General features: G+C 38.7%; 6 protein-coding genes, 6 non-coding genes and 1 pseudogene across 13 annotated transcripts; 11 read left to right on the top strand and 2 right to left on the bottom strand.

Annotated features, from left to right (window-relative positions):
• The first annotated feature begins 119 nt into the window (after nucleotides 1-119).
• On the top strand, nucleotides 120-4805 carry LOC140792151 (uncharacterized). The gene is made up of 9 exons (XM_073142990.1): nucleotides 120-532; nucleotides 701-1120; nucleotides 1216-1378; nucleotides 1451-1692; nucleotides 1824-2809; nucleotides 2923-3290; nucleotides 3379-3642; nucleotides 3722-3927; nucleotides 4027-4805. Exons 1-9 carry the CDS (start codon nucleotides 272-274, stop codon nucleotides 4732-4734), a joined length of 3618 nt encoding a protein of 1205 aa, XP_072999091.1. The 5' UTR covers nucleotides 120-271; the 3' UTR covers nucleotides 4735-4805.
• Nucleotides 4806-9633: 4828 nt separating this feature from the next.
• Nucleotides 9634-15162, top strand: LOC140792493 (uncharacterized). Of its 2 annotated transcripts, none has more exons than XM_073143536.1 (10): nucleotides 9634-10047; nucleotides 10594-10900; nucleotides 11064-11483; nucleotides 11580-11727; nucleotides 11805-12046; nucleotides 12172-13157; nucleotides 13267-13634; nucleotides 13727-13984; nucleotides 14065-14270; nucleotides 14372-15162. In XM_073143536.1, the coding sequence occupies exons 2-10, from the start codon at nucleotides 10670-10672 to the stop codon at nucleotides 15071-15073; spliced, it is 3561 nt and encodes a 1186-aa protein (XP_072999637.1). In that variant the 5' UTR covers nucleotides 9634-10047; nucleotides 10594-10669; the 3' UTR covers nucleotides 15074-15162. The 2 variants fall into 2 exon arrangements, with proteins under 2 accessions (XP_072999637.1, XP_072999636.1); XM_073143535.1 differs by having other exon boundaries at nucleotides 13724-13984.
• Nucleotides 15133-15212, top strand: TRNAL-UAG (transfer RNA leucine (anticodon UAG)). Its single transcript has one exon. It is a non-coding gene; the product is annotated as a tRNA-Leu (tRNA).
• Nucleotides 15213-15277: 65 nt separating this feature from the next.
• Nucleotides 15278-18474, top strand: LOC140792494 (uncharacterized). The gene is made up of 5 exons (XM_073143537.1): nucleotides 15278-15684; nucleotides 15759-15997; nucleotides 16549-16661; nucleotides 17597-17737; nucleotides 17837-18474. The coding sequence occupies exons 1-5, from the start codon at nucleotides 15411-15413 to the stop codon at nucleotides 18087-18089; spliced, it is 1020 nt and encodes a 339-aa protein (XP_072999638.1). The 5' UTR covers nucleotides 15278-15410; the 3' UTR covers nucleotides 18090-18474.
• A 762-nt stretch (nucleotides 18475-19236) lies between these two features.
• On the top strand, nucleotides 19237-22003 carry LOC140792290 (ubiquitin-ribosomal protein eL40 fusion protein). The gene is made up of 5 exons (XM_073143183.1): nucleotides 19237-19463; nucleotides 19571-19657; nucleotides 19799-19901; nucleotides 21365-21431; nucleotides 21732-22003. The coding sequence occupies exons 1-5, from the start codon at nucleotides 19361-19363 to the stop codon at nucleotides 21756-21758; spliced, it is 387 nt and encodes a 128-aa protein (XP_072999284.1). The 5' UTR covers nucleotides 19237-19360; the 3' UTR covers nucleotides 21759-22003.
• On the top strand, nucleotides 20174-20266 carry LOC140793131 (small nucleolar RNA Z266). Its single transcript, XR_012109896.1, has one exon. It is a non-coding gene; the product is annotated as a small nucleolar RNA Z266 (small nucleolar RNA).
• Nucleotides 20406-20498, top strand: LOC140793128 (small nucleolar RNA Z266). Its single transcript, XR_012109894.1, has one exon. It is a non-coding gene; the product is annotated as a small nucleolar RNA Z266 (small nucleolar RNA).
• On the top strand, nucleotides 20640-20732 carry LOC140793132 (small nucleolar RNA Z266). The gene has a single exon (XR_012109897.1). It is a non-coding gene; the product is annotated as a small nucleolar RNA Z266 (small nucleolar RNA).
• Nucleotides 20870-20961, top strand: LOC140793134 (small nucleolar RNA Z266). Its single transcript, XR_012109899.1, has one exon. It is a non-coding gene; the product is annotated as a small nucleolar RNA Z266 (small nucleolar RNA).
• Nucleotides 21081-21170, top strand: LOC140793133 (small nucleolar RNA Z266). Its single transcript, XR_012109898.1, has one exon. It is a non-coding gene; the product is annotated as a small nucleolar RNA Z266 (small nucleolar RNA).
• Nucleotides 22004-22486: 483 nt separating the features above from the next.
• On the bottom strand, nucleotides 22487-23362 carry LOC140792721 (germin-like protein 9-3). The gene has a single exon (XM_073143882.1). The coding sequence runs from the start codon at nucleotides 23117-23119 to the stop codon at nucleotides 22487-22489; it is 633 nt and encodes a 210-aa protein (XP_072999983.1). The 5' UTR covers nucleotides 23120-23362.
• Nucleotides 23363-24956: 1594 nt separating this feature from the next.
• On the bottom strand, nucleotides 24957-25509 carry LOC140792150 (germin-like protein 9-3; annotated as a pseudogene).
• Nucleotides 25294-26654, top strand: LOC140791772 (uncharacterized). Its single transcript, XM_073142419.1, has 2 exons — nucleotides 25294-26008; nucleotides 26342-26654. The coding sequence occupies exons 1-2, from the start codon at nucleotides 25516-25518 to the stop codon at nucleotides 26374-26376; spliced, it is 528 nt and encodes a 175-aa protein (XP_072998520.1). The 5' UTR covers nucleotides 25294-25515; the 3' UTR covers nucleotides 26377-26654.
• Nucleotides 26655-26958: the final 304 nt, after the last annotated feature.

Here is a 26958-nt window from a genome sequence, read left to right as displayed (position 1 = left end):
GAATCTCTGCATCATCTTTGTCTCATGCAAAGACCGACAATAGCAAGAAGTCTGATTTCACACCCAACCTTGGATTCTCAGCTAAAACAAGGAGCTGCCTATTCGGGAATCCCGAAGAATCCGAGATATCTTATTCTCTGAAATCCTTACAGAATAATTTCTCAGCTGAGTTCATCTCAGGGAATATGCACCTAGGTTCTCTCCCTTGTCTTGGAGATTCTCATATCCTATTCTGCGAATTAGTAAAATATCTGAGCTAGGCTTAATATATATGGAGAGAAGAAGAGATAGATGTGGTTCAGTTGAAAACGGCCATGAGAGCTATGACACCATTGTCGTTGGGTCTGGGTATGGCGGTTCGGTGGCGGCGTGCCGGCTGTCGATGGCAGGCATAAAGACATGCCTGATTGAGAAAGGACGGCGATGGGAGGCAGAGGACTTTCCAACAGATAGCTACAACATCATGTCTGCGGTGAGAATGGATTCGAGGAAATGGGGGTTCAGCGTCGGCGCAAAGAATGCATTGTTTCAGGTGATTCGTCAGCTAATAAGTGTGTAGCTACGCATAAAGTATTCTTTCCTAATCATCATAAATAGCTTACAATGACTCTCGATAGTTAAGACTAAAAGAAACCTGATTTCATAAATGCCACTCTCTTGGATGTTTAGAATAACAATTTGGTTTGAATGGAATTTATAGATACATGAACAAGATGATTCCATGGTTGCTGTGGCTTGTGGACTTGGAGGAGGGTCTCTTGTGAATGCGGGAGTGTTAACACCTGCTCCGATCCGAACAAGAAGAGACCCAAAGTGGCCTAAGGAATGGAATGATGATTGGGATATTTGTCAATCGACTGCTTCAAGAATGTTAGGAGCACATCGTGTTCCAATTGAGTTCCCCAATGCTCGAGTCATGAAACAAGTAGTCAGAGATGAGATTGAAGACTATACACCTGACTCGATTAAGCTTAGTATTAATTTTGGTCAGGATGAAACCTCCAAGTCAACAGGATTGCAACAGATGGGGAATTGTCTGGCTTGTGGTAATTGTCTATCTGGATGTCCTTACAATGCGAAGTGTTCCACCGACAAGAATTACATAGCTTCAGCTATTCAGGCATGCTTTTTCTTTCATGCAGATAGACAATCCTTTCAGCTCATGATGCTTGGAAATTATTGTCAATACTAGTATGTAGTATGCTTCTTATGCAGGCTGGATGTAGAGTGAAGACAGAATGCCAATCACTTTATGTTCTTAAAAACATGGATGAAATTGATGAAGAGCACAAGAGTACCGACAAAAAACTTCGGCGACGATGGAGAGTGTACTTTGACAATCTTGAATACATCTCTGCAGATTTTGTGGTTCTTTCAGGTAACGATTGATTGTAGATAACTAATTCTTCATGCCAACCACATGAAAAATGAATCATTATTTTTCCAACAGCCGGAGTATTGGGTACCGCGGAGATACTGTTCCATTCCAAAAGAAGGGGACTAAAACTTTCTGAGAAGCTAGGATTTGGGTTCAGTTGCAATGGAAACAATGTGGCTTATCTTGCTGGAAGTCAGGCACCTCTAAATGCCTGTGGACTAACCAAGAAGCAATTCTCAAAGGTGAAATTTGAGAATAGGCCTGGCCCAGCCATATCTTCATCCTACACTTCTTCTTTGGGATACACCATCCAGGTCTAAGACCTAGCTTGACCTTATAAAGTTCTATTTTGTCTCTTCACACATGAATCTAATAAATTCTTTCAAGTTAGCATTGAACTATTTGTTTGCAAAGATTGACTTTCAGCATTGTGATCTTTGTGCAGAGTGGAGTTCTTCCAACAAGTTACCCTTACATTCTTTTTAAAGGGATCACGACATACGGATGGCCTATGGGTTACTGGTTCATCCACGGGTTAATAGATAAGTTAAAGCAGTTGATGAGATTAAGTTCGAGCCAGGCTATGGTGTTCAATGTAATGGGATATGATGAGTGCAATGGAAGGATTACCTTAGATAAGAAAAGAGAAAATATAACTATCTGTCCTCCTCATGATCCTCTTCTTCCTAAAAAGATTCAGGCATTTCAGAAGCTCACGAAGAAACTCGGAGGCATTTTATTCATGTCCAGGTATCGAAGCACTTCTGTTCACCTCCTAGGAGGGTGTAATGCAGCTTCAAGTCCTTCAGTTGGGGTCTGTAACTCTAAAGGTCAAGTTTATGACCCAAGTTCTAATCATGAACTTGCAGTTCATGAAGGACTATACATATGTGATGCATCTATAATACCTTGCTCAGTTGGTATAAATCCATGCCTTACAGTTGCTGCGGTTGCTGAGCATGTTAGTAGGCACATAGTTCAAGATGTCTTAAGGTTCAAAGCTCAAGATTTAATACAAGAGGCAAGATGTTCTTGCAAGCACACTGAACCAGAAACCTTCTTACGAATGAATGGACAATCGAAGTCCAAACTGCGAACTTCCAGTGAGTACTTAACAATGAGGAAAGGTGAGGAAGTCATGGTAGAAGAAACCATGAAAGGTTTTATTGGAGGGATGCCTTGCTCAGCCTACCTTGTCATGAAGATGAATTCATCTAGCCAAAGAGATTTTGCACAGAAGAATTCGGGTTTCAGAGAGCCAAGTCCTCTCCTTAAAGGAAGGGTGGGCGGATTTGTCACATTCCAGGCCATTAGCAAAGATAAACTCTATATCATTGATGGAGAAGTAGACATGTGCAAAGTAGACAGTAGAACTCCATATACACAATACATGTACTATCGATTAGTCCTAGCTGCAATCTCTGGTTCAAGGTACTGATGTCAAAAGAATTACAGATCATTTTTCTGTTTTCTTTTTTATTCTTGCTACTTTAGATATATTCTTTTTGAGGCCATCTAGCCAATAGTTTCACATAATGAATCAGGTACATTCTTGAGGGAAAGAAGGTTATGAATCCTTACCTTCTGGCTGTCAATGCTTGGAGGGAGTCTACAACTTTGCAAGTTACTTTCAAAACGCTGGCTAGAAATTGCTACAATGAGCTTAAACTTTCTGGTGATGAAGAATTGGTGGATCTAAAGGGTGAGCTTCACATATCATTTTTTGAGCTTCTAAGAAGTTTGATGAGCTTGAAAGGGAAAAATAGAAGTGCATTCTTATGCCTTCTCTTGCAAAGCCTTTGGAGAACATACATCCTCCAAGTACCTAGGGAAAGAACAATAGATAGCACAAGAATGGATGCAACAATTCAAGTTCCGTATCCACGAAGCATCTTTCATGAACTAAAAACAGGTGAGCCAAAATTCCTACTGAATTCATCTTTATATTTTATCGCTATCCGTCTTGCTTCAGCTAATGCTTTTTTCTGTGAAAATCGTAGAAGATGGGTATATCATCAGTTGCCAACAGTGGAAGAGCAATTCAACTCAATGTAGACCTTATGAACAGAGAAAATTTTATCCAGTTCTTCTAGTTAATGGGCACTCCACAGAGAGCTACTGCCTACCAATGGAACCGAGAGATTTAGTTAGAAAATTATTGGAAGAAGGACATGAGACATGGCTTCTTCAACCAAGGTTCCATCCTTCGCATGCATCAAACAACTTCACATTGGAAGACATTGGAAGGTTCGACATACCCGCAGGTAAAAGCCTATTCTCTCAGTTATAATCTTATGGCCACTTGCATAAAATTAGAGCTAAATACTTCTTTGTTGGCTACAGCTATTGCAAGAATGCTGGAGTTACATGCCCCAGGTACTAAAATTCATGTCGTTGCACATTGTGTTGGAGGCTTGGCAGTTCATATTGCACTCCTAGGAGGGTACATCTCTGCAGTCCACGTAGCGTCCCTCTCCTGCACCAATTCTTCCATGTACTTCAAGCTGACAACTTTAGCTTTAGTTAAGATGAGGCTTCCTCTAATCCCTGTAAGTTTATCCTCGTTTCCCATGATAACTCTATACTTATTGGAGAGTTCTAATTTCCCTCCAAAATACCATATTTGAATCCTAACAAATAAATGGCAGGTCTCCATGGCATTACTACAAAAGAATAGAGTAGTATCACTATCTGATGATGCAAAAGACAGTTTAGGACACAGAGTTATAAAGTCCATCTCTCGACAAATCCCCCGCCCTGAGCGTTGCAGCCTCCATGAGTGCGAGCTCTTCTCGGGTATATTCGGAAACACATTCTGGCACGACAATGTTAGCGAAGCAGTACATGAATGGCTTATCAAGCAAAACTTACCTAGACTTCCCCTATCAGCATTTCCTCACCTCAGGAAAATTTGCACCTCAGGTTTCATTGTTGACTCCAAAGGTAGAAACAACTACTTGATCCACCCTGAGAGAATGCCTATACCTACATTGTACATTTCTGGCGGTAGGACTCTCTTAGTAACACCCGAGACGTCGTTCCTTGCAAACAAGTACATGAGGTTGCACCACCCTGGCCTTCATCACAAGAGGCTGGTGGTGGAAGGATTCGGGCATTCAGATCTTCTTATCGGAGAGAAGGCGTATGAAGGAGTCTTCCCTCACTTCATGTCACATATGAGGTTAGCTGAAGATAGAGAAGGGAAAGAAAGGAGTGAATGCAACAAGGATTCTATGTTGTTATGGGATGGTTCACACGATGGAGATGGAGGACATCAGACTTGGAGTTCTTTGTTCTGCTTAATGTTGTTCTTTTGTGTTCTTATGTTACCTATTTGTTTGCTGATTTTAATGTGATTGATTAGTTAAATAGAGGAACTTATTTAAGTAAAGGAAATATGTTTATATGCATAAACAATTTGGATGTTGGTCAGGTTCTGTATGTAATGATATCAGAAATACTCATGATTTGGGATTATCTAGTCCCTTCTTATGTGTGGCTTTGGCCTACCCACTGCGTTGTGTTCTCTCCCACTTAGAGAATGGGACACCAGGGTGGACTCAGTTGAGGCTTCCAGGTCAACCTCCTCCTGCGAGTACAATGATTTCTGGAGGGCATTATCTTTCAGCTTGTAGTTCATATGCACATTTAACATTGTTTCTGTCAGCTATTGCAATTTGGTGGGCATGGAACTGGAGGTTGGCTGAGTAGATATGACATAAACCACAGTGACTGCATTCCTTAGTTTGGACAGGGCTATCGATCACTTCAGTTTATCAGATTGAAGTTTAAAAGAACTACACAGCTTATATGGAATGGTATTCATTAGTAACAATGCGAAATTTTTGTAAGATGCTTTCTGCACTAGTTCTGACGCATAAAAGTGATAGATATAGTTCCAAGAATATTATTAACAGAATCATTAAAGATATAAAGACACAACCATGCAACAGCTGTTTGAGGAGATAACATGCACTAGCTTACTATCAACACAAGTAACAGGGACTAGGGGTTACAGAATCAGAAAGAGTGAACCAACTATAATCTCAACCTACTCCTCTCCAGTTCCATATACTCTTCAAAATGTTGACAAATATAAATAGACTCGACAAGATCTGGTTTTGCATGAAAAGATACAATAAATATTTTTGTACAAAAATAAAAACAATGGCTTCAATTACCAAATCTAGTAAATAGCACGAATATAATTCTACTTCAAGCAAGCAATGAACCAAAAGGATCAAGGAGGCAATGCCGTTCCTCTTCAAATCCAGGAGGGCATCGTCCCCTTGATTCTACATAAATTATCTATGTAGCGATATGACAGTTAAAGACATATAGATATGCAATCTCTGAAGTGGGAGAAATAGACTATGCACTCACAAAAAAGCAAAGAAAAAGATAACAACTAAGCGATGAGAGGGAGGACATATACTATACAAGCCAGAGATCCGGCTTGCCAGCACAGAGATGGTGGCAAAACATCACACAAACCCACATCGCAGCACACAAACACAACCCAAATTCCTCTCTTGCCACTGCCCAACTCCTCCGCATCCGCTAACTGCTTTGGCACGAGGTGAGAAAGAGATAGTAGATGAGACGACTATGCCAAAAATAGTGGTGACAAAAACAGCCAACTTCGATGGAGGTGGAAGAGTTGAAATAGCAACGACAACAACGAGGTGAAATGGTTAATTTATTTTTCTATTAACACTATCAGCCTGATAGTGTTAATAGAAAATAGACATGTAGAAATAGACAATCATCCAGGGAATCTTAGTGTAATTATCTATTGTTCATCTAGGCCAATTATAATAAACCCTCAAATTTAAGTACTTACACCCTGTCCTGTTTGGATGGGGAGAACATGAGATTGAATTTTTAGGAGAGAGATAAAAAAATTGCATCTAATGGTCGCTCTTTTTCTCTCCAAGAGTGGAGAGGAGGAGAGAGAAAGAAAGAGAAAGAAAATAGACTTTTTTATATTTTAATATTTTAAATATGCTTTTATTCAATTATACTATTTACCTAAATCTTTTCTAATCTATTAACAAATTTAAAGTTGAATAATTAAATATTAGATATTATAGCTATTAGATAATATAGCTCGTATATGTTACTTTTATTCTTATTTTTTTTATCAGAACTTTATTTATTTAAAATAGTAATCTTATCAATTTTATAACTTGTGCTGATTTATTTTAATAATTAAATATTAGATTAAGGGTATAATAATAATAAATATGTTATTTTTTATTCTTTTCTCTCCTCAAACCAAATTGGAACATCACGCTGTAATCATTTTGAGAGTATATTTATTTTTATATTCTCTTCTCTTCTCTCTTGAGTACATCCAAACAAAATAAGAGTACTATACAAGTGAAGGGCTTTCAATCCATATATATGTGTGTGCGCGCGCGTCGTGTAAGATAATTCATACATGTATATATAAATTATTGTTTGAGTTAACAATTTCTTTTAGTTTAAATTGCTTTATATATGAGTATTTCGAGTACATTTAATTAGCAAAAGATTAATATATTTAAATCGCTCAAAGAATCTGCGGTTTATACAGCAATATCTATTTTACTATAGATACTAAAAATCTCTCACGGAGTTTGTGATTTTTGTGTTAAACAAAATTATTATCTCTAAAAATGATTTTCCTGCACAGTTAGAAGTTTAGAACACACATACATACATACTTGGTTATAGTGTTTGGATGAGCAAACTTAGAATGATTAAAAAAAAACTAAAAATAAAAGAGAGGGAGAGAATATATGACATGATATATAGATCGAAATAGAAACACACCCGGCTTGATAAAAATAATTTGGCAGCTAAGTTATGCCAAAGAGAGACATAACTCCTTGTACGCCAAAGTGCTCGGTTTCCTCGTTTGCATAGCTCTCAAACAGTGATCGCATGCGCAAATCGAGAAAAATAAATTTGCACACAAACAAGCTCGGATGCATGCATGTCAAGAGGTATAGTTGGGACGAGTTCAATTCAAATGGTCCATCTATGATCTATCCGCGCATGCATGTATGAATGCATGGCTGCTAATTCTCCATGAGTCATGACATAACAGCTCCTAACACTTAATACCATCTTGCATGTTATTAGAGGACACTAGTTATCTCCCTTACCAGTCAGGAGATTGTAGGTAGACTCTAATTATAAATAATTATTATAGAAAAAATTATTTATTAACTTTAGTGGCTTGGTTTAACAGTTTAGTTGATGACTCGATAACAGTGATTTAAAGCAATATTTTAGCGACATTTAGTTCGTAATAATTTAATTTTATATATTGTTTGAAGCTTATATTAAATATTTAGTTCGAAATTACAATAACTTGATTATGCATATGATTTGAAGCTTAAATTATATATTTAAGAACAATGGACCAATTTTCTAGTTCATACCTAATTTTTGGGTTATTAAAAAAGATGGCAGCTGTTCTTAATATGATAATTAATTAGATTGCGTTTGCAATCTTGCATCTAAGTTGGAAGAGGATATAAGCATGGTGTCATATCTGATGCATTAAGGTGCCATCTTGTCAGACGCTGATGTTTCCAGTATCAACGCCTTGGGATGTGGATTGAAACCATCCATCATTGAATCATGATTGCTCTCATGAGCTGAAAATTTGATTGCATAATAGATAGATAGATTGATAGATAATAAAAATTTCTAGGCAAAAACGATGATAATATATATAAATTCCTTTAATTTAATTTTTTAGTAGTTAAGATAGAAAAAATATATGACGATAAAAATACTGATCAATTAGTATTTTTGTTAAGACTACAATGAATTGACTGAGGTAGGTCAATTCAAGCACACCACCGATTATACATTAATAAATCAATCACGCGCATCCAATAATCTCTATTGTGTCGGTTGCTCCAATTTTATATGATACATCTCTATATTTTCTTTTAGGTAGGATAAAAATAATCGGATGCACACAATCAATAAACTAACATGTATCTAGCGATGTGCCTTAACATATCAGATTAAAAGTACAGGAGGCACACGAGCACAACCACGGTTGACTTTGACTGTACCAGTGGACTTCTAAAGGCAATCAATCTAATGCAATGAACAAAGCCAGAATCGATATTTAAGCTCTTAGTGCTATAAAAAAAAAAGAATCTACCAAGAACTAAAATAAAATCTCGAAATTTAGCCTGCGTAAACTGCACTATTTAGTCAATCCTTCAACAATAACGGCATCCATATGCAGCAACGCCCATCCACAAGCAATTAAAGTTAAATTTAATTTAACCATCCACAAGTAGGAATATGTCACCATTTAATTTCCAATTGACAAATATGAACACAGACTGGCAAAGGACATATATATATATATATATATATATATATAAGAGATAGTAATGCAGATCACGGTGTAACATATCACATGCATATGAATGGTGGAGAGAACGCGTCGTTAATGAGAGTTTAACCGTTTTCTGTTAGTAGCTGTTGGAATCGTTATAATTCCATTTAACTATTCGTGGTTAGAAAAGAGCAGGATTTGCTTCTTTTTTCTTGGCTTTCTTTTGATAACCTACTACTCGCAAATTATAGATTAGATAATATGACTAGCTCTCTTTGGTAATTAGATTGAATAACTGAGTCAATCCTCTAACGCACTCGTGTAAATTTAAATTTTAAATCTCTTAGTTAGAGAGGTGAGACCCTAATTGATGTGACCAAATACATACATACAATACTTAAAAAAATATTAAATATTAATCTCAATATCTACTTAGTGGAATCGAATATATAATCAACTCTAGGAAGTTGGTAAGAGTAAACCACTGCTGAATTATAATAGTGGCTTATGAAAGCTATTTACTTAAAAAAAAGAATTAGGTGACTTACTTGACAAAAATTATAATAATTTAATAAATAGTTAGAAAACTATAAGAAAACACTATTAAGTTTGAACAAGAATTGCATACTGGTTAAAAATTCTAAAAAGAGAAGTTGACACTCCTATTATTAAGAAAACTGTTATAATGATAAGTAATAAGAAAATATTTAAATTTTAATTTTTTCATCAATTAGTCTAGTCATATATATGTAAAATATCCTATATGCCCTTTTAACTTATTCACATGAAAATTATTTTTAATAACTAATCGGTTAGTATCGAATAATTACCCTTCCTCTAAATGCTGTGTCGCCGATGGATGTGAAGTTGACGGAAGAGTAACGAAGAAAGCAATTATCGTACCATATCGCGGCAGTTTTTTCAAGGGGGCAGTTGTTAATGCCGTCGACAGAGAGGCAGGATTTACAACGGGAGGGGACCGCTACAGAGGGCGAGGCCAAAGACCTAGTCAGGTGGTTGGCCTTGGGCTATGATGGAGAAGCCGGAGGGAGAGGCGACGGAAGGGAGCTTAGTGAGCAGGTGGTGGCGCCATCGGGATGAGGACGGTGTCGTCGTCGCCCATAACGAACCACCAGACGTTTGGGAGGCCGAGGCGGAAGGTCTTGGAGAGGATGGGGGAGATGAGGATGGCAGAGCGGTGCCCCGGCCCGGGATCTTGAGGACGAGGAAGGTGAGGTCCGGTGGTGCCCCGGCCAGGGAGCGATGATCCGATCGTCGTTCCGGTTGTGTCGTAAAAGAGAGAAAGGAAGAGGAAGTAAGTAATGGCATTTTAATAAGTTTAGGAAATTTTTTTTCTACATAACGGAATGTTTTCTTTTCTGCTGTGCGTCCAAAAGGTGTCTGTGTTTGTGTAAGTCTAATCTAGGTGTTTAAAAAAATGGACTTGATTTGTAAATAATAAAAACATAGAGTGTAAACGGCAAAGTATGCAAATTTCTCTTAAATAACTTGTGGGACTCTAAAAAACATAAAAAAATAATAAAAACTTGTGGGATTCTCTGAAATCCTTACTGATGGCAATCGCTAACTGAATGCTAGGATACTTGAATTCCAAGAAAGAGTCCTAGTCAAAGTTATTGATTACGCTTGCATCGTGGGAAGAATAGCTGGAGGATTGCAAGTCAGTCACGCTGCTAGGAAATATGGCGATAGGTTTTTATAACTTTTCTCTTTTTGAATTTTTCTTATTCAAACTAGTTCTTCAGACGTCGAAAAACTTTCTATTTAAGCTTTTCGGACAGTATTTGTGAGGAGTGAAGTATTAGAATTAGACGGTTCATCTCAGAAAATATACATGCAGGTTCTCTTCCTTGCCTAAGAGATTCCTATATCCTATTCCGTGAGTTTGCAAAATACCTGAGCTAGACTTTATATATATGGAAGAAGGCCATGAGAGCTATGACACCATTGTCGTTGGTTCTGGATATGGCGGTTCGGTGGCCGCATGCCGGCTGTCGATGGCGGGCATAAAGACATGCCTGATTGAGAAAGGACGGCGATGGGAGGCAGAGGACTTTCCAACAGACAGCTACAGCATCATGTCGGCGGTGAGAATGGATTCTAGGAAATGGGGGTTCAACGTCGGCGCAAAGAATGCATTGTTTCAGGTGATTCATCAGCTAATATGTTGTGTACCCGTGCACTTACGATGACTCTTGATATTTAAATTTTTTCAACAAATACAGCTGTTAATACTAAAAGAAACCTGATTTCTTAAATGCCGCTCTCTTGGATGCTTATAATAACAAGTTAATTGAATGGAATTCATAGATACACGAACAAGATGATTCCTTGGTTGCTGCGGCTTGTGGACTTGGAGGAGGGTCTCTTGTGAATGGGGGAGTGTTAGTACCGACTCCGATTCGAACAAGAAGGGACCCAAAGTGGCTTAAGGAATGGAATGATGACTGGGATATTTTTCAATCCACTGCTTCAAGAATGTTAGGAGCACAGCGTGTTCCGATTGAGTTCTCTAATGCTCGAGTCATGAAACAAGTAGTCAGAGATGAGATTGAAGACTATACACCTGACTCAATTAACCTTAGTATAAATTTTGGTCAGGATGAATCCTCCAAGTCAGCAGGATTGCAACAGATGGGGAATTGCCTGGCTTGTGGTAATTGTCTATCTGGATGTCCTTACAACGCGAAGTGTTCTACTGACAAGAATTACATAGCTTCAGCTATTCAGGCATGCTTTTTCTTTCATGCAGAATCTTAAATCCTTTCAGCTCATGATGCTTGGAAAGTACTGTTAATACTAGTGTGTCGTATGCTTCTTGCGCAGGCTGGATGTATAGTGAAGACAGAACGCCAAGTACTATATGTTCTTGAAAACCTGGACGGAATTAACGGCAGAAAACATCAGCGGCGACGATGGAGGGTATACTTTGATAATCTTGAATATATCTCTGCAGATTTTGTAGTTCTTGCAGGTAAGAATTAATTGCAGGTAGCTAATTCTTCATTCCAACCACATGAAAAATTGCATGAATAATTACTTTTCCTACAGCCGGAGTGCTAGGCACAGTGGAGATACTGTTCCATTCGGAAAGAAGGGGACTAAAGCTTTCTGAGAGGCTAGGATTTGGGTTCAGTTGCAATGGGAATAATGTGGCATATCTTGCTGGAAGCCAGGCACCTCTAAATTCCCATGGACTAACCAAGAAGCAGTTCTCAAATGTTCCATTTGAGAATAGGCCGGGGCCAGCAATATCTTCATCCTACACTTCATCTTTGGGATACACAATCCAGGTCTAAGACCTACCTTGTTCTTATGGAGTTTTATCTTATCTTGATGCACATGAATCTAATAAATTCTTCCAAGTTAGGACTAAATTGTTCTATTTGCAAAATTACATTTGCTGATATTTATGCAGAGTGGAGTTCTTCCAACAAGTTATCCTTACCTTCTTTTTAAAGGGATCACGACATATGGATGGCCTACGAATTACTGGTTCTTCCACGGGTTAATAGATAAGTTAAAGCATTTGATGGGATTAAATTCTAGCCAAGCAGTGGTGTTCAATGTAATGGGATATGATGAGTGCAATGGGAGGATTACCTTAGATAAGAAAAGAGAAAATATATCCATCTTTCCTCCTCATGATCCTCTTCTTCCTAAAAAGATTCAGGCACTTCAGAAGCTCACGAAGAAACTCGGAGGCATTTTATTCATGTCCAGGTACCGAAGTACTTCTGTTCACCTCCTAGGAGGGTGTAATGCAGCTTCAAGTCCTACAGTTGGGGTCTGTAACTCCAAAGGTCAAGTTTATGACCCAAGTTCTAATCATGAACTTGCAGTTCATGAAGGACTATACATATGTGATGCCTCTATAATTCCTTGCTCAGTTGGTATCAATCCATGCCTTACAATTGCTGCCGTTGCTGAGCATGTTAGTAGGCACATAATTCAAGATGTCATGAGGTTCAAAGCTCAAGATTTAATACAAGAGACAAGACGTTCTTGCAAGCACATTGAACCAGAAACCTCCTTATTAATTAATGAACAGTCAAATACCGGAATGCGATCTTCTAGTGAGTACTTAACGATGAGGAAAGGTGAAGAAGTCATGGTAAAAGAAACTATGAAAGGTTTTATTGGAGGGATGCCTTGTTCAGTTGACCTTGTTGTGAAGATGAATTCATCTAGCCAAAGAGATTTTGCACAGAAGAATTCGGATTTCAGAGAGCCAAGTCCTCTCCTTAAAGGAAGGGTGGGCGGATTTGTCACATTCCAGGCCATTAGCAAAGATAAACTCTATATCGTTGATGGAGAAGTAGACATGTGCAAAGTAGACAGTAGAACTCCATATACACAATACATGCACTATCAACTAGTCCTAGCTGCTGTCTCTGGTTCAAGGTACTGATATCAAACGACTTAATAGACCATTTTTCTGTTTTCTTTTCATTCTTGATATTTTATATAATTTTTTTGAGGCCATCTAGCCAATAGTTTCATAATGAATCAGGTACATTCTTGAGGGAAAGAAGGTTATGAATCCTTACCTTCTGGCTGTCAATGCTTGGAGGGAGTCTACAACTTTGCAAGTTACTTTTAAAACGCTGGCTAGAAATTGCTACAATGAGCCTAAACTTTCTGGTGATGAAGAATTGGTGGATCTTAAGGGTGAGCTTCACATATCATTTTTTGAGCTTCTAAAAAGTTTGATTAGCTTGAAAGGGAAAAACAGAAGTACATTTTTATGCCTTCTCTTGCAAAGCCTTTGGAGAACATACATCCTCCAAGTACCTAGGGAAAGAACAATAGATATCACAAGGATGGATACAACAATTCAAGATCCTTATCCACAAAGCATCTTTCATGAACTAAAAACAGGTGGGCCAAAATTCCTGGTGACATTCATCTTTGTACTTTATCGCTATTCTTCTTGCTTTAACTAGTGCATTTCTCTGCTAAAATTGTAGAAGATGGGTATATCATCAGTTGCCAACAGTGGAACAACAATTCAATTCAATGTAGGCGTTATGAACAGAGAAAGCTTTATCCAGTTCTTCTGCTTAATGGGCACTCGGAGAGCTACTACCTGCCAACCGAACCAAGAGATTTAATTAGAAATTTATTGGAAGAAGGACATGAGACGTGGCTTCTTCAACCAAGGTTTCATCCTTCGCATGCCTCAAATAACTTCACATTAGAAGATATTGGAAGGTTCGACATACCTGCAGGTAAAAACCTATTATCTTAGTTTGTACTCTTATGGCCAATTGTATAAAGTTAGAGCTAAATACTTCTTTGTTGGCTACAGCTATTGCAAGAATCCTGGAATTACATGCCCCAGGGACTAAAATTCATGTCATTGCACATTGTGTTGGAGGCTTGGCAATTCATATTGCACTCCTAGGAGGTCACATCTCTGCAGTCCACATAGCATCCCTCTCCTGCACCAATACCTCGATGTACTTCAAGTTGACAAATTTAGCTTTATTTAAGATGAGGCTCCCTCTAATCCCTGTAAGTCTCATCTTCATTTCTCATGCTTAACTCCATCCATGTTGGTCAGTTCTGGTTTCCCTCCAAAATACCAAATATGAATCCAAACAACTATATTGCAGGTCTCCATGGCATTACTACAAAAGAATAGAATACTATCACTATCTAATGATCCAAAGGACAGTTTAGGACACAGAGTTATAAAGTTCATCGTTCGACAAATCCCCCGCCCCGAGCGTTGCAGACTCAACGAGTGCGAGCTCTTCTCGGGTATATTTGGAAACGCATTCTGGCACGAGAACGTTAGCGAAGCAGTACATCAATGGTTAATCAAGCAAAACTTACCTAGACTTCCCCTATCAGCGTTCCCTCACCTCAGGAAAATTTGCACCACAGGTTTCATTGTTGACTCCAAAGGTCGAAACAACTACTTGATCCACCCTGAGAGAATGCCTATACCTACATTGTACATTTCTGGTGGTAGGACTCTCCTAGTAACACCTGAGACATCATTCCTTGCAAACAAGTACATGAGGTTGCACCACCCTGACCTTCATCACAAGAGGCTGGTCGTGGAAGGATTCGGGCATTCGGATCTTCTTATCGGAGAGAAGGCGTACGAAAGAGTCTTCCCTCACTTCACGTCACATATGAGGTTAGCTGAAGATAGAGAAGGGAAAGAAAGGAATGAATGCAACAAGGATTCTATGTTGTTATGGGATGGTTCACACGATGGAGACGGACATCAGAGTTGGAGTTCTTTGTTGTGCTCGTTGTCGTTCTTTTGTGTATGTTGCTTTATATTTTTCCTGGTTTCAATTTGATTCGATTTGATTCGATTTGATTTGATTATATTGATTTAGTTAATTTAATAACAATATAAGACAGTTTGGCCGAGTGGTCTAAGGCGCCAGATTTAGGCTCTGGTCCGAAAGGGCGTGGGTTCAAATCCCACAGCTGTCATTTTTATTTAGAGTTTTAGAAAGCATATACTAATTAATTCGCTGTAGTTTAATCCATCAACATCTCGCTGCCGACTTCTATGTAATATCAGCTGTAGTCGGCAGAGATCGCTATTCTCCATCAGCATCGGTTTATATTGTTTTGTGTTCCTCTGAATGAAATCCACACACTGTGTTGATATTCGCGTCATAAGGTAACATGGGGAGAACACTGAAACCCTCGTCTCTCCGATCTCCTCTTCTATTCTCCTCACTCTCATCGCCATGGCATCTCCTCTCGAGATCTCCATCGTCTCCTCTCCACCAGCGATCGCAGTCGTTGGAAACCCTAGCCTACGAGGAGAACTTATCCTCGGATAAGCCCTTCAATTCCACTGCCTTTGTCCTCCACGGCCTTCTCGGATCCGGCCGGAATTGGCGAACCTTTTCTCGCAGCCTCGCTTCGGAGCTCCAGAAACGTTCTCCCTCTGATGGTACTAGCGAAATCCATCTCGTTCTTTTCGTTACTTTCTTCTAAAGGTCGTAACTTTGTGGGTTTTATGATCAGAATGGAGGATGGTTCTTGTGGATTTGAGGAATCATGGGAGGTCAGCTGGGATTAAAGGGCTTGGGCCTATCCATGACATGGTGAATGCAGCGAAGGATTTGGCTAACCTGGTGAAGTCCAAATGTTGGGCGTGGCCGGATGTTGTGATCGGTCATTCCATGGGTGGAAAGGTTGCGTTAGATTTTGCAGCGAGTTGCGCTCGTGGAGACTATGGGGAATCGGCCGTGTTGCCTAAACAGGTAGTCCATATCGTCCTCCATGAAGCTTAATTGTTGGTATTAAAAAACTTATTATACCCGTTTAATTTACAGTTGGTTTGGTGTTAGTTTCTTGCTATCCAAATGTATGTACATCGACATATCATTAGGTTAAAGGTTCAGTGATCAAAGTGCTATGATTGAGATATTTCAAGCTTTTATGTTACCTTTGTTCCTAACTGTTCGAGACGAGATTAATTCAACTTGTCCAATGCCAACTATTGAAGTGATAGATTATGTGACTACTTTTATAGCTTTATTTTGGCTATCTCCATTGAGTTATAAATTGACAACAACGAGACATTTCTTCCTCACTATTTGGGGATCTAGGGAATCTGCATTGAGTTTGATGATTTTTCTTACATCGTAACATATCCAAATAGAGAAGTTGATTTTTCTGTGTTGGTTTCTCATATTTGTCAAGAATCCATTGGCTACAACTCCACATATGAAATAGCTAATGCTGTTGTTCTGGCATATCTTTCATCTTATTCTTATCTGATAAGTTCTAATCTCTCTTTGACGCAGAGCAGCTTTGGGTGTTGGACTCCGTCCCTGGGGAAGTAAATTCAGATGACAGTGATGGCGAAGTGGAAAAAGTTTTGCACACTCTAAAGGGTCTTCCTTCACCACTTCCATCACGCAAGTACTCTCTTCTCTCCTGTACTCTCTTTCTTTTTCAATTTGGGGAATCACTGAGGCCTCATAACCCGGAATCGTATATATTACAATCTGACTTCACCTACATGTGCTAGAATGCAAAAATAAACAAGATGATGAGGTGGGATAAAATTAGAATCCGATACATAATGGATCAAGTAAATTTGATCAGGAATAACAGATGAGGAAATAAATTCTCACAGGGAATAGGTCCAGAAACTTTGAGCACCCATTTGGAGTACAGTGAAATTATCAAACAAGATTTTTTTCTTTTGAACTTCTATGATTACTATTTAGCAAAATTCAACAAGATTTTTATGAATCAGTACTTTCCAGTGCCTATTGTATGTTTGAATCTGGGAAATTCAAGTATCTCTGATGATGAAAATTATGCCTTTAAGCTTAAGATCTACCATGTTATACAACAAGAATCGACATGTCTCAGATATGGAAAGATTTCAATTAAGCAGTGATACCACCAGCTGATATACTTTTGTGATCTACCATGTTGTTATACAACAAGAATCTACATGTCTCAGATATGGAAAGATTTCAATTAAGCAGTGATACCACCAGCTGATATACTTTTGTTTTCTATTATTCATATCCTCTTATTGTTGACATGATTCTATACAAATGTATCATTTAATTGTCAATACTCAAATAAGAAACCCCAGGATTACCCAGTTGTGCCCATTTCTGATGTCCTGTATATGTACCCTACCAAGTACAATTTTCTACTTATGTAGTTCAAGGTACAAGAATGATAATACTCCACTTGGTTTTGTGTATAAGGAGAATAATGCCCTCCACAAATGATTAAATATAGGAGTAACTGCTTAAAAAGTGCACTTGGTTAAACACTTCAGACTTGGAAAGGAATTCTAGCTCTATACTCATTATCAGTATGTCCAAAATCAGATGGGTTGTGGACCACATGCTCAGTCTCGGGTTTTCCAAGCCGCTTTCAGAATGGATTGGCAGCAACTTAAAGAAGGCTGGTGAACACGTTACATGGGCTTTCGACTTAAATGCCGCTATCGAGATGTTCAACTCATATAGGTAGGATTACAGCTTTATAAGATTACCCTTCCAACTTTCTCCCCTTCGTGATTTTCTCTCTCCTAACATATGTGCACTTTGTTCGAATTATGAACACAGGGATAGGAGCTACTGGTCCGTGCTGGAGCAACCCCCAAAAGGGTTGGAGGTTGCAATTGTACAAGCAGAGAATAGTGACAGATGGCATCCACCTGTTCTTCAGAAACTTGAGGCTCTCTCCAGGAAGGGAGAAATATCTGAAGAGGGGAAAGTTTCACTTCATGTTCTTCCAAGGTCTGGTCACTGGGTCCACGTGGACAACCCCAAGGGACTTCTTGGGATAATGGTGCCTAATTTCTTCTCAAAGAGCTGAAGCTGTTGCGGAACAGACCAGCATTAAATGATTATATTGTCCTTCATTGTTTGTCATTCAGATGATACTGGAGTATGGCTCTATTATTTGTAAAATTTCTATATATGCATTTGCTTAGTTAGATTTCCTCTTTTGTTGAAAATTAAAAGCGTGAATAGCAAAGGGGAATGGGAAGATTCCTTCTTCACGAGCATTGCACAAGCTGAATACTGTGATATTGCATGGTTGAGTCCAATGGATATGCCTATCCTTTTCCACAAGCATTATTAATGCTTTGTTTAGTATGAGATGTTGGTGTACTTCTCAATGAATAGGTTTTTGGAAGACAACATTTTCCTTTTGGCAATCTTAAACATCACATCTACTCTGTTCTCTATGGTTTAAACTTTTGGATCAGCTGATTATCTAACACGGTGTCAATTTTAAATCTTATTAGCTTAGAGTGTGTTAAAAGATGAAATCTGAATCCAAAATCTAGGAGTGTGTTAGAAGGTAAAATCTGAATCCAACCATAGATATTGGGGATACACATAAATTTCGCATTTTCATTCAGTATGCAATGTCGACTTAGTTGAGTTAGACATGATTATTAGGCTTAATCCGTTCAAACCTGGTCCAAATCCGTTCAAATCGGGTTAAACTCGGCCCAAGCTCAATTTAGACCCGACTCGAGCCCAAGAGAGTAGTGGGCGGCTTGGACTAAGCTTTTGCCCGTCTGGCCTGGCCTAAAAACACGATTCACTATTCTCATCTATGGCTCAACCCATAGTGTATGCATATTCATATAATTTTTTTTACTCCTATTAAATATTTAGTAAACTATATATTAATATATAAATATATTTCTATTAAAGATAATTAAAATGTCTTTGTATAAACCCATTAAACTCGGCCCAATAAGATATAATATTTTTTATATTTAACTTATTATGTTAGACCTATTATATCTAACCCAAGTCCAGTATCTAATAGGCTAATGGGTGGTAAAGGACTAGAATATTTTAGCTCAGCTCGAATCCGGCTCGGCCCAGTGATTAATGGGTTGAGACGTGAACAAATATTTAAGCTCGACCGGCTCGAAAAGCTCGGCCCGGCCCGCCCCGCCCGATGATATAAGCTATTCAGATAGGGGCAATTACGTCATTTTTGGTAAGAAAGGTAAACCCTAGTGTGGCACGGCGGCGCTTATAAATAGTAGTCGTCTTCGATAGCTAGGGTTTCTCCCAGGATAAGGAGACGAGAGCGCAGGGGAGGCCTCGAGGTCGAGAAGGATGCAGATCTTCGTGAAAACTCTAACGGGGAAGACCATCACCCTCGAGGTCGAGAGCAGCGATACCATAGACAATGTCAAGGCCAAGATCCAAGACAAAGAAGGTCTCAATCTCTTCCTCCCTTTCTTTCCTCTTTTCCTTTCTCTGTTTCATGGCGTATGTGATTCAGTTTGTTGATTCCTTTCTCACATCGTCAAATCGTAATCTTAGGGATTCCACCGGACCAGCAGCGCCTGATCTTTGCGGGGAAGCAGCTCGAGGATGGACGAACGCTCGCTGACTACAATATCCAGAAAGGTCCCTTTTTTTCTTTGTAACTCAGTGGAGTGGTTCCAGGATCATAGTGGTTTGCTATTTTTTTTGTCACTTAGGCTTTGTTATCTTGAGGTTATAGGGATTGTTCTACTTCTTACTCTTCTTGTTGTGGTGATGGTATAGAGTCAACGCTGCATCTGGTGCTGAGGCTGAGAGGTGGAATAATCGAACCCTCGCTAATGGCTCTCGCCAGGAAGTACAACCAGGATAAGATGATCTGCCGGAAGTATGTCAACTCTGTTTCATAGTCTATATCTTTATGAAAGTTTCCTTCTTTACATTTCATTTGACTAGTATAGGATAGGTTTGCAGTTATTTGTGTGCTTTACAGCAAATTGTGTTAATTTTATGCCTATATTGATATCAATTTTCTCCTGGTGAAAAATAAAGTGACATATTTGGCTGAAAACTTGAAACAGAAAGTAACCTATATCCCTATTGTTTTATATTGTTTGATTTGTTCACAGGTTTTCATAAATGTTTATAGTCATTATATGGCAGTGGCAGGAGTGATGAATCAATTAGATGTGCGAAGAATAGTCTTCTTATGAGCTAAATATTTGAGGCATATCAATTTCTGACCTGCCATTTAGACATTATCATATGAATCCTTGAATTTTGACATATTAAACTAAGAGATACACCTAAACCCTAAGCTTGAATATTCTCTTGTTCTCGATTCTGGGCTTAATTAAAGCACTTGCACCTAAATTTTTTAGTCATTACGTGGCAGTGGCAGGAGTGATGAATCAATTAGATGTGCGAAGAATAGTTTTCTTATGAGCTAAATATTTGAGGCATATCAATTTCTGACCTGCCATTTGGACATTATTATATGAATGCTTGAAAATTTGACATATGATACTAGGAGATACACCTAAACCCTATGTTTGAATCTTCTCTTCTCAATTATGGACTTAAATTAAAGCACTTGCGCCTAAATTTGCTTATAGTCATTATATGGCAGTGGCAGGAGTGATGAATCAATTAGATGTGCGAAGAACAGTTTTCTTATGAGCTAATTATTTGAGGCATATCAATTTCTGACCTGCCATTTGGACATTATTATATGAATGGTTGAAAATTTGACATGATATTAGGAGAGAGATACAGCTTAGCTCTAAGATTGAATCTTCTCTTCTCAATACTGGACTTATCAAAAGCACTTGCACCTAAATTTGTTTATAGTCATTATACGGCTGCAGTGATGAATCAAGTAGATGTGCAAAGAATACTTTTCCTATGAGCTAAATATTTGAGGCATATCAATTTCTGACCTGCCTGTAGGGCATATTATTATTATGTGAATGCTTGAAAATTTGACATATGATACTAGGAGATACAGCTAAATCCTAATTCTGGACTTAGTTAAAGCACTTGCACCTAAATTTGTTGATAATCATTATATGGCAGGAGTGATGAATCAATTAGATGTGCGAAGAATACTTCTTATGAGCTAAACATTTGAGGCATATCAATTTCTGACCTGCCACTAGGACATACTATTCTTATATGAATGCTTGAAATTTTGATATATGATACTAGGAGATACACCTAAACCTAAGCTCGAATCTTCTCTCCTCTATTCTGAACTTTGTTTTAAGTACTTGCACTTAAATTTGTTTATCTTCTTGAAAGAGAAAATTTGCTGGCATTTTTTTTCATAATTCTGTCATCTGATTTATGTAGGTGCTATGCTCGCTTGCATCCAAGAGCTGTCAATTGCCGTAAGAAGAAATGTGGTCACAGCAACCAGGTGAATCTTGTTCCAGTAGCTATCTTTAATATTGCGTAGGTTTGTTTTCATGCAAAGTCCTCGAATAAATTTCTGATCTGTGAGAATATTTACATTTCTCCCATTTTGATCTTTGGATGTACCTTGAGTAATTATTTATCATGAATTGGGAGCCAGGAGCCTTTTTGCAATTCAAAGTTTGGAAGAACACTTACTAGATGATCACGAGGCTTTAATTTATTGTTCTGGCATCCACAACCACTTATTATCTGTGTGTTGGTTAATCTAATAATATCATTACTAACATACTTTCTTTTGCAGTTGAGGCCTAAGAAAAAGATCAAGTAAAAGGTGCTGCTACAACCAAAAGCTCCTTTGATGCCCAAGAGGAGAGTCCACCAACGCGATTCATCTGGAAATTTTGCTTTCTTTTGCTAAGTTGAACATTTTACTTCTTATTATCAGTCTGGGGGGTTGCCTCTTGCCTGCATTGTCTTTCATGATGGATTGGAGTAGCAGATGTCAAATATTGATGTCTTTGCACTACATTCCAAGGAACAAGATTTACTATAATATGATGCAGTTTTCTTTAATTTTCGTGATTGTTCTTCCATTTTATTCAATTCTAAGAACATTCTTAATGCGAGTCAATTCAATCAACTCATAATCTCATCTTATTGAATATAAAAATTTTCCCGTTGAATCGTGATGTTTAAAAGCTTTCTTTTGTTACTCATTTGGGTTCCATGTGCTTGCTAAGAGATATGAAGTGGTATCTGAGAGCACTGAGCAGCAACACAAGCTTTAAACATGCTCAACAGTTGGGCTCTTGTTTTAGATCTATTTCTCGCAAATATCTGCTTAATAAATCCAATCTCGGAGCAATAAATAAGGAACAGTTTGGGCCATAAAGAGAAGTGACACAATTAACAATCTATCAATAGATTTTTTTTTTAATAACACGATCAGCAAACAACAAGAATCAAACACAAGTGGTCATTAGAGTGCAGATCAATTAAGAACATGCAAACTTATTCTAGAAAACAATAGATGCCAAGTAATGGGAAACCCCGGCCTTATGCCTTGGGTGCAAGACCTGCCTTTATCTTCTGAATAGTGGCGACATCAGTCTTAAACGACTTCGCAAGGACGCCTTCGTCAATGCCGGCGGTGAACACACTCCCGGGGACCGACACCGTTCCGGCGCTTGCGCTACCGAATGCGGAGATTGCGACCGCAGATCCTTGCCCCCTGTTGTGCTGGAAGTGCACTAAACCTTTTGGAAACACAAAGATGTCCCCAGGCTGCAGTCTCGCAGTGTATAGCTTGTTCTCGGTGTCGACAAAGCCGACGTCGAGCATGCCGCCGACAAGAAACAGCAGCTCTGCGGAGCGAGGATGGGTGTGCGGTGGGTTGATAGAATCTTGAGGAAACTGGAGGACGGCGTAGGAGACGCTCTGCCCGTTGAGTGCCGGGAATTCGGTCATGGTGGCTTTAACCACTGTAAAGGTTTGTGGCTCGCCTGAGTCAACGACCGTGCGCATGCCAGTGTACGTGAAGAAGCTACCGTTGACGTTGACCGCACCGAGGCCCTGCGGTAGGATGAAGTCGGAGAGGATATCGGGGTCGCTGGACTGGACGACGGCGAGAGGGGCTGCGAAGAAGAGGACTAGGAGAAGGATGGAATAGTTTAGAATGTTGGTCGACATATTCTGTCAAAATTTTGATGTGGATGTGGTGATAAGCAGGAGAGATTGAGATATATGGAGGTGCTTCATGTTTGGAAGAGAGACGATGAATTTATAAAGAGCTGTGAGAATTTGAGCGCCGGCTGTGGGAGTCGGAGTAAACGAAGATGGCTTCTGGACTATGGATTTGCAGTTGCTGCATTGTTTGAAGAATTACATGGGAAGTAGTGATTGACTGGATCAAAGAGTTTAGTGATACAGCTTGTGGTCGTATGCATGTGGTTAGTCTCTTGTCTTGTAGTAGTTTGATCATTGGAGAAGATCTCTTGCTGTTATTTGTAGGTATTGGAACAAATGGATTCACAGTTATGGACTCATTGAACTAATTCGCTTGCATTACTAATTCAGTTTAGAACATTTCTTGCCTTCTTGGGTACTCAAAATATTCACGCATGCAAAAAGTGATAATAAACGAGGTCAATTACCTTGCAGGTGCCAAGTATTTACAGCTCAAGTTTACAATACGTTTACTTCCAGGGACTAAATCAATCGTGTAATCAAGTATCTGAAAATTTTGTCTGTAGCTTTTAAATTATAAAAGATTGAAACATAATTAATAGCAGGCCTATGAAAAAGAGTTTTTAAGAGCAAATGATCAGCTTCCTTTCCCTTTTCATTGAACTGAGAATGAATACTTGGGCCGGCTCCATTATGGGATTCAGCTGAGAGAATGTACATTTTTCATCAAATTTATCTTGTATGTTGAGATTACTTTACTTTACCAGTTAATCTACATGAATCCTGAGAATAGTAACTTAATCATCATGCTGGTTTAGGGTCTGAATGCAGCAGGTAGATGCTCAGTGACAGGTGAACTGTTCTGCCGTTCAGTTATTGAAAAAAAATTGGCAAATGCTATAGGAATTTCTCACGCATACAATGCTTAGAGAAAAGATCTCATTTGATACAGAGGATAGATTAAAGCAAGTATTCTTCAACAAAAAAGGATATTTATAATGATACCAGCCACCTGTGAATTTTCATTTGGTACCATCAAATGGTCGGCACGCAAATTGTATTGATCACCACTTTCACTCTGGAAAAAGTAAAAAATTCCACTAGCCTGCTCAAGCGTTCTCTTTATTCCCTATACTCACTTGGAGAGGTTCCGATGTCAAGGAAAGGGAGGAAAACTGAACAACAATGCTTCAATCAGATTCAATTGTTTCTGTTATTGAAAATGAATTCAAAGGTAGAATGATTGTTTATTAAGGACAAAATAATATCAATAAACATGGAAATAAATGCTCTCCACAAATATAATCCAGATGCATCTAAGCCAAAAGAACTTTCGTATCAATTTTTTGATGCCAGACCTTTATTTTCTGAATTGTGTTGAAGAATATTAAAAAGTGGAAATGAATGAAATTAAATGGCTAGGTTTTTGCAACGGTTAGACAAAGGTAAATCTATCTCTTAAACAAATTTGTCGTCCACTTGTTGCGATTGAAAATTACGAAGACAATATATTTTTGGAATACAAAATTGTCACGAATCAAGATGCAACTCGCAAAATTGAACTTTGATCTGAACAAAAATTAATTATAACAGCAAGCATTAAGGTATTTAGAATTATCCAAAATAAGAGCACCATATTCTATTTATAGATAATGAAAGAACACTAACTAAAAGGTGCTAGTAGTTATATAACTAAAAATTAATTATATAACTAAAAAGTAATTATAGTAGTTATATAACTAAAAAATAGTTATGGTAGTTAAATAGCTAATAAGTAGTTATAATCATAAAAAAAGAAGTCTAAATTAAATATCTACTCACAAAATTATTTATTTTAAAATTATATTATAAAAATATTAATATTTCTCTTAAAAGATTTCGCGAGGATACCATCATCGATCCCAGTTGTAAATACAGTTCCGGGTAGGGATACAGTCCCAGCATTAGCCCTTCCAACGGCGGAAATGGCGAGTGCCGGGCTCTGGCTGCTGCAGAACTGGTGGTGAACAAGTCCCTTGGGGAATATGAACATGTCTCCAGGTTGTAGTGTCTTACTGTAGAGCTTATTTGCAGTGTCGACATACCCCACTTCCAGAATTCCATGGAGGAGGAATAGAAGCTCAGCAGAGCGAGGATTGGATAAGTGAGAATCGCATAAGAGACACTCTGACCAATGAGAGCTGGGAATTCTTTCCTGGTAGCTTCCAAGACTGTGAAGGTAGTTGGTGTGCCTGAATTGACCAAACTCCGCATGCCGGTGTAGCCGTGTAGGTGAAGAAGTTGCCATCAACAGCTGAGGAGTTGGCTGGGAGGATGAAATCAGATGTGATATCGGGATCACCAGCGAGGGCTATTTGTGAAGTAGCAAAGGTTAATACCAAGGTACTGTGTAATTTCTAATGGGTTTGAATGAATCTTATAGTGCAATCCGCGGTCAAATCCTCTTGATGAAACCTTCCCCCTCGGTTCGCGAAGCATACTCCTTCATTGCTCAAGAGGAGAAACAACGCCATCTAGGAGTTGCTTCCGCCTCCACCGAGCCGACCTCGGTTGCTGCCATGGTTGTCCACAAGCTTTATCCACCATCACCGGGGAAGAACGAGAGGAGCGATCGTCCTGATTCTAATCACAGACGTAATGGACCCGGTTCTGGAAAGGTGCGACCCCACTGCACCTATTGTGATGCTGATGGACATTGGGTCCAAAAGTGTTACAAATTACATGGCTACCCCCCTAGCCATCCAAAGGCCAAGTCCAATCCGGGCTCAGGCTCTGCTCGGCCCAATTACTCTGCAGTCAACCTGGCGAGTTATGAAGAAGGTGGACCCAACACCACATTCACAGAGGCCCAATTAAAACAGATTATGGAACTTCTCAATAATCAAGCAGAAGGTACCCTTAATCCTAAGGCAAATGCGGTCACAAAACCAAGTTTGTCTCAATTAGCTCGTCGAAATTGGATTATCGATAGTGATGCAACAAATCATATCACCTCATCATCAAAAATACTGCATAAAGACAGGTTGCTCGTTATCACCCGTATTATTACCTAGTGGAGAGAAGGCCAAAACTATTGCTAAAGGATCTATGCCTTTGAATTCTGTCTATAAATTGCATGGTGTGTTATCTGTTCCTACATTCAAAGTTGATTTGTTGTCAGTAGGGCGATTGATAAAAGGTTTAAATTGTTCAGTGACATTTTTCCCTTATTGGTGCATTTTGTAGGATCTGGATACGAGGAAGATGATTGGTTTGGGTGAAATGTGTGACGAACTCTATTATCTAGTGGCATTAGGAGCAGGAAAGTTTACCACTAAACAAGCCACATACTCAAACCAACCAACATGCAATCTCCCCACCTCACCTACCGACCTTTGGCACAACCACTTAGGGCATGTATCATCTTCCCGTTTGAATTTTATTGCCCAAAATTTCTTAAATTTTTTTTGCTAATTCCAATAAATCTTGCTTTATTTGTCCACTTGCCAAACAAAGTCGTTTACCTTTTAATGTCAGTAATTCTTTCTCTATTAAACCATTTGATGTTATTCATTGTGATATTTGGGGTCGCTATCGACATCCTTCCTTTTCTGGTTCTCATTATTTTCTCACCATTGTCGACGATTTTTCACGTTTTACTTGGATATTTTTGATGCGACATAAAGATGAAACACAACTGCTTTTAAAACGTTTTTTCAGTTATGTTTCTACTCAATTTGAAACTCGCATCAAAACTGTTCGAAGTGATAATGGTGGCGAATTTATCTCTCTTCGTTCTTTTTTTCAAGATAATGGTGTTATTTTTCAACATTCTTGCGTATACACACCTCAACAAAATGGGG

The sequence above is a fragment of the Typha latifolia genome, chromosome 7 (genome assembly GCF_019914945.1).
Source record: "Typha latifolia isolate L0001 chromosome 7, TyphaL0001v2, whole genome shotgun sequence".
NCBI lineage: Eukaryota > Viridiplantae > Streptophyta > Magnoliopsida > Poales > Typhaceae > Typha > Typha latifolia.
The sequence above is the reverse complement of the archived record's forward strand: the minus strand, read 5'-3'. Positions and strand labels throughout refer to the sequence as shown.

Coding starts and splice junctions, on each gene's coding strand:
- LOC140792151 (XM_073142990.1), top strand. CDS start 272: ATGGAGAGAAGAAGAGATAGATGTGGTTCAGTTGAAAACGGCCATGAG. Junction 1,379..1,450: donor AGATTTTGTGGTTCTTTCAG/GTAACGATTGAT, acceptor TTTTTCCAACAG/CCGGAGTATTGGGTACCGCG. Junction 1,693..1,823: donor CTTTGGGATACACCATCCAG/GTCTAAGACCTA, acceptor ATCTTTGTGCAG/AGTGGAGTTCTTCCAACAAG.
- LOC140792493 (XM_073143535.1), top strand. CDS start 10,670: ATGGAAGAAGGCCATGAGAGCTATGACACCATTGTCGTTGGTTCTGGA. Junction 11,484..11,579: donor ACATAGCTTCAGCTATTCAG/GCATGCTTTTTC, acceptor CTTCTTGCGCAG/GCTGGATGTATAGTGAAGAC. Junction 13,158..13,266: donor GCTGCTGTCTCTGGTTCAAG/GTACTGATATCA, acceptor ATAATGAATCAG/GTACATTCTTGAGGGAAAGA.
- LOC140792494 (XM_073143537.1), top strand. CDS start 15,411: ATGGGGAGAACACTGAAACCCTCGTCTCTCCGATCTCCTCTTCTATTC. Junction 15,998..16,548: donor CGGCCGTGTTGCCTAAACAG/GTAGTCCATATC, acceptor GACGCAGAGCAG/CTTTGGGTGTTGGACTCCGT. Junction 16,662..17,596: donor TCACCACTTCCATCACGCAA/GTACTCTCTTCT, acceptor GTCCAAAATCAG/ATGGGTTGTGGACCACATGC.
- LOC140792290 (XM_073143183.1), top strand. CDS start 19,361: ATGCAGATCTTCGTGAAAACTCTAACGGGGAAGACCATCACCCTCGAG. Junction 19,464..19,570: donor CAAGATCCAAGACAAAGAAG/GTCTCAATCTCT, acceptor TCGTAATCTTAG/GGATTCCACCGGACCAGCAG. Junction 19,902..21,364: donor GATAAGATGATCTGCCGGAA/GTATGTCAACTC, acceptor TGATTTATGTAG/GTGCTATGCTCGCTTGCATC.
- LOC140792721 (XM_073143882.1), bottom strand. CDS start 23,119: ATGTCGACCAACATTCTAAACTATTCCATCCTTCTCCTAGTCCTCTTC.
- LOC140791772 (XM_073142419.1), top strand. CDS start 25,516: ATGGGTTTGAATGAATCTTATAGTGCAATCCGCGGTCAAATCCTCTTG. Junction 26,009..26,341: donor TCTCAATAATCAAGCAGAAG/GTACCCTTAATC, acceptor TGCATTTTGTAG/GATCTGGATACGAGGAAGAT.